This window comes from Hibiscus syriacus, unplaced genomic scaffold, assembly GCF_006381635.1.
Source record: "Hibiscus syriacus cultivar Baekdansim isolate YM2019G1 unplaced genomic scaffold, ASM638163v2 tig00110676_pilon, whole genome shotgun sequence".
NCBI classification, from domain to species: domain Eukaryota; kingdom Viridiplantae; phylum Streptophyta; class Magnoliopsida; order Malvales; family Malvaceae; genus Hibiscus; species Hibiscus syriacus.
Genome location: NW_024062820.1, coordinates 1,337,585 through 1,342,112, shown reverse-complemented (window position 1 = coordinate 1,342,112; position 4,528 = coordinate 1,337,585). Strand labels below are relative to the sequence as shown.

Below are 4,528 nucleotides of genomic sequence, written 5' to 3'. Positions count from 1 at the left end.
AAAATGTTTAAATATATTAAAGGTATTTATACTATTTCATAATTTAAAATATATTCCCTTGATTAAGACGGTAAAAGTAGGGACTGAAAAGTTATTTTACCTTTTTATAGCTTTCATGTCTATAATTAGCATTAAAATTAAACAGAGGTTTAGGGAGATAAGCAAGATTTTCAAATCAAGAAATAATATAGGGACTTAATTTCATAAAAACGTATATGAACAAAATTTTAAATTTAGAATAGTTAAGGGACCCCAACACATTTAAACCGAAAAGAAAGCATTTATGAAAAAAAACATATTTTCAGGCCCAAAAGAAGAGTTGTCGGCTTCTCGTATCATCTCTACTTGTGAACCATCATGAAAAAGAACACTTTGGCATGATCAATTTTAACCCCTAACATTTGACAGCCTCTCATTTATGCCCCCACGTAAGCCAAAATTACAAATCACCATAAGTGGGATTTAGCTGTGAAAGGGAACAAACATTGACAGCAAGGAAGAACCCACTAACACAACATCTTGACATCCAAAGCGTATACATGTAAGAGAAAAAAAGGGGAAATGATGATGGATCTTGTTCCGGCGACCATTATTTGCCACTCATTTCTTAATTAACTTTGCCAACCATTTTAAAAGGAAAACACTAGATTTTGGTGGGAAAAAACTTCATCAATGCTTGCTTACTTCATAAATTAGACTTTGATTAAATTGACCCACTCCATTATCTATATAATATAATGAATGAAGGATCATCTATAACGGGATGATTGAGAGATTAAATATTTAACTTATTAAAAGGAGACTAAATGTCACTATAGATACGATAATTAAGATGAGTCGTGCTAAACTGAGCCTGACAGGAGGGGCACCAATTCAGAACCCAAAATTGAGAAGTCCACATAAATTATCTATTTAGTCACTCATTTGTTATTTCATTTATGTTTTGGTTTTTCAATTATCATTTATTATCCAATAACAATTGTTAAAGGTCAAGTGACCGATTTGTCATAAAACAATAACATTGGTGATGAAATTATTACTTTTAAAACTTCAGTGTTGAAAGAAAGAACGTACTTTTACCTCAATGATTATATATGTAGTTTACCCTAAAAGATTCATAATGCTAGCTCGTTAAACCCAATCCCTAAAATGCGAAAGAGCAAAAAACTAGTTTATTTATAAAGGGACAATGAAGCCCATTATTAGGTCATAGCAGTTTAGAATGGGCCTATTCATGGAGTCAACAGAAGATCAAATAACCGAAAGATTCATTTTGGTACAGCTAAAATCTTCAAATCAAGTCCTTTCAATTGTTTTTCTTTCCAGGTTTCGGGGACTCTTCTTGAACTAGTTTTCGATCTCACCTCAGTAATCAATGGTATGTTCTTCGCATTAATCTCTAAGATTCAATTTATTTCGTTCTGTTCAATAAGTATACTTCTGTTTGTTCTTTTTCTTCTTTACTATTGCTAATGATTAGGGATTCTGATATTTTCTGAATCTTCGTGTTCATCTTTGCTTTAAATTGAATAGCATTCGACGTTTATTTTAGTTTCTACTGTTTCGTAGATTTTATTTGGGATAAATTGTGAAATTTTGCGTTCATAATAATGATAAAATGGATGAGATGTGTGGCGCATTAGCAGGAACTGGAAATAAAAAAAAAAAAACTTTTTCATTAATGTCTCTGGAAACCCTTTGATTTGAATAATTCTTTAACTTGAACAGTTTGGTGCTTAACATTTTCAGTGTTTTTGTCTTTGGCTTGCTGAATTTGCAAATCTCTATGTTTTTCCGGATCTGGATCTTCAATTTGCTTAAGTGTCAGTTTCTGATGCTTCTGTCCAACATATTTTTGGACACAATCTTCCAAATACATAGTGAAAAAAAACGGGGTTGGACTTGCAATACTATCTGACACTCATACCCGAATACGAGTAAGAGAATGATGTAGTAAAACATTTTTGGAACTAGAATTGGTCTTGATTAACTCTTTAATAAATGTTAGATCAGGCTAGTCTTTACAGAGGACCGTCGAGGAAAGACAAGCAGAAGGGAAGACACCATGGATTAAGCCAACAGAAGAGGCAGGAGATTAAGGAAGCTTTTGAACTGTTTGACACTGATGGATCAGGTATGGAATGACTAAAGTAATACTGATATGTTTTCGGTATTTTTACTTAATTATAAGTTTGAATTTGTTGGCCAGGTACCATTGATGCCAAAGAGCTTAATGTTGCTATGAGGTATGGGTATTAATGTCTGATGTTTCCTGTTTGTAAAGAGCATTTTTAATTCATATCAACGCATTGAAACTGAAAGTTTTAGCATTACAGGGCTCTCGGTTTTGAAATGACAGAAGAGGTAAGTTTTGTAACAAAGAATGCTGCTGGTTGAATGTTTGATTTCCTTTTCGTTTCTTAAATGATGTAATAGTTAGCATATGAAATCGATTTCCTTGGGATCCTTATGTTCTGATATGATGTTTCACACCAGCAAATCAATCAAATGATTGCGGATGTTGACAAGGATGGCAGTGGTGCCATTGATTTCGATGAATTTGTGCACATGATGACTGCCAAGATTGGCGAGAGGGACAGTAAAGAGGAGCTTATGAAAGCATTCCAAATCATCGATCATGATAACAATGTAAAGATCTGTTTTTATCTGTTTATTTAGATTGAATTATGTTAGCTGTTTTGGTGGAAAGATTGATTCTTCATTTGAATTCAGGGAAAGATATCTCCTGAAGATGTTAAACGCATTGCAAAGGAGCTTGGTGAACACTTCTCCGACAAGGATATTCAAGACATGATCGAAGAAGCTGACCGAGATCGTAAGCTAACCTTTCTTCTTGAATCTTGACAAAGTGCTCTATGATTGTTTTGCTTTTACAAATTTGTTCTAGTTGATAGACTGACTTTACCCTAAACATAACCTCCAAACCGAACAAGGCCAAACTGGCTAAACTGAACCAATTTGACTTCGGGGTCGGTCAGTTAAGTCAGTAACCCATTTCACTGGGGAAACTGCCCTTGAAATAATGCCAGCCTGCTTTTCTTTACATAAACTTGTTAAGCTTCATCTACGCCGAAGCAAACATTTTAATCAATGTCCGATTGGTGAATGCAGATGATGGGGAGGTAGGTATCGAAGAGTTCACGAGGATGATGAAGAGAACTTCTTATGGCGGATATTAGAGGTTCGACGTACGGCTGGAGGGAGCGTTCAATAGCTGCAGCTGTGGCATATTGTATAAATAAATTAAAAACATGTGCATGGATTTATATAGTAGGTTTGAATATAATTGGTCATGACTTTTAACCGTGTTATTCTCTATTATGTTTTGAGTAATTTGTATCAGTATCTTGTTGGCATTGTTTGGGCGGATGACCAGTGACGATTATATAGGGATGGCAGCAGGTTTGAAAATTTTGAAATTGAATTTTCATAGTTCTATTAAAATCTGAATTTATTTATATAATGACTTAAATTCTGAATTTAATTATATAATGACTATCGAAATGCGTTAGAAGGACAACTGAAAGTCGATTTGTACATAAGACATTTCAATCCTGAAATAATTATATCTTATTCAAGATTTCATCTAGGGATGGGAACGGGTGGGCGGGTCGGTTTTTTGGTTGCCCCCGACCCCGACCCGAAAATACATTGTCTATACATGATCCTGTCCCGATAACTTTTAGCTTTACTCCCGTCCCGATTTTTAAACTAAAATCTCGACCCCGATCCGATCCGATTATATCAATATTTTAAAATAATTAAAATAATATATTTTATATTAATATATTTATAATTATTTATATTATTAAAATAATATATTTTAACATTATAAAAATAAAAATATTAAAAATCTTAAATACATATAAAACCGGGTCGGGTCACCTTAAAACCGGCCTTGCCCCACCCCGAACCTACCTACTATATAACTTGCCCTGTCCTGCCCCAAACCCCAAAATTTCAAAAAAAATTGCCCCTATAGGATCGGGACGGGTCGAGTCCGGTCGGGGTTCGAATATTTTGACCATCCCTAATTTCATAAAAAATTAATTAATATTTCAACTTCTAAAAAAATTTAATTTAGTGTACAAAATAAATTATTTCACCTTCCTATACTTTTATCATGTGTGTTGTCCAAAATAATTTAATTGCTTTTAGAATCGATCCATTTTTGAACTGATCAACATATATTTGTTCGTCCTAATCCTTATCATTTGATATCATGTCATGCCTATGATGATATATATATTTTATTGGGTAAACTACGCATTTAGTACCTAAAATATAAGGTTTGATCTATTTTAGTATCTAACTAAATTTTTAATTTTTTTAAAACTATATCTAATATTTAGTTTTTATTTTATTTTAGTATCACTCCGTTAAAATCTTAACGCGTTTAGTACCTAAACTATCAGTTTTGATCCGTTTTAGTACATAAACTTTCAATTTTTTTCAAAACTTAACGTTAAATTGTGAACGGAGACTAAAATGAAAAAAAAACTAAAAT

At 33.0% G+C, this 4,528-nt stretch overlaps 1 protein-coding gene across 1 annotated transcript; it reads left to right on the top strand.

The window, feature by feature from the left end:
- The first annotated feature begins 1,256 nt into the window (after nucleotides 1-1,256).
- LOC120137822 (caltractin) lies at nucleotides 1,257-3,326 on the top strand. The gene is made up of 7 exons (XM_039153474.1): nucleotides 1,257-1,378; nucleotides 2,014-2,134; nucleotides 2,210-2,246; nucleotides 2,337-2,364; nucleotides 2,497-2,649; nucleotides 2,734-2,836; nucleotides 3,133-3,326. Exons 1-7 carry the CDS (start codon nucleotides 1,376-1,378, stop codon nucleotides 3,198-3,200), a joined length of 513 nt encoding a protein of 170 aa, XP_039009405.1. The 5' UTR covers nucleotides 1,257-1,375; the 3' UTR covers nucleotides 3,201-3,326.
- Nucleotides 3,327-4,528: the final 1,202 nt, after the last annotated feature.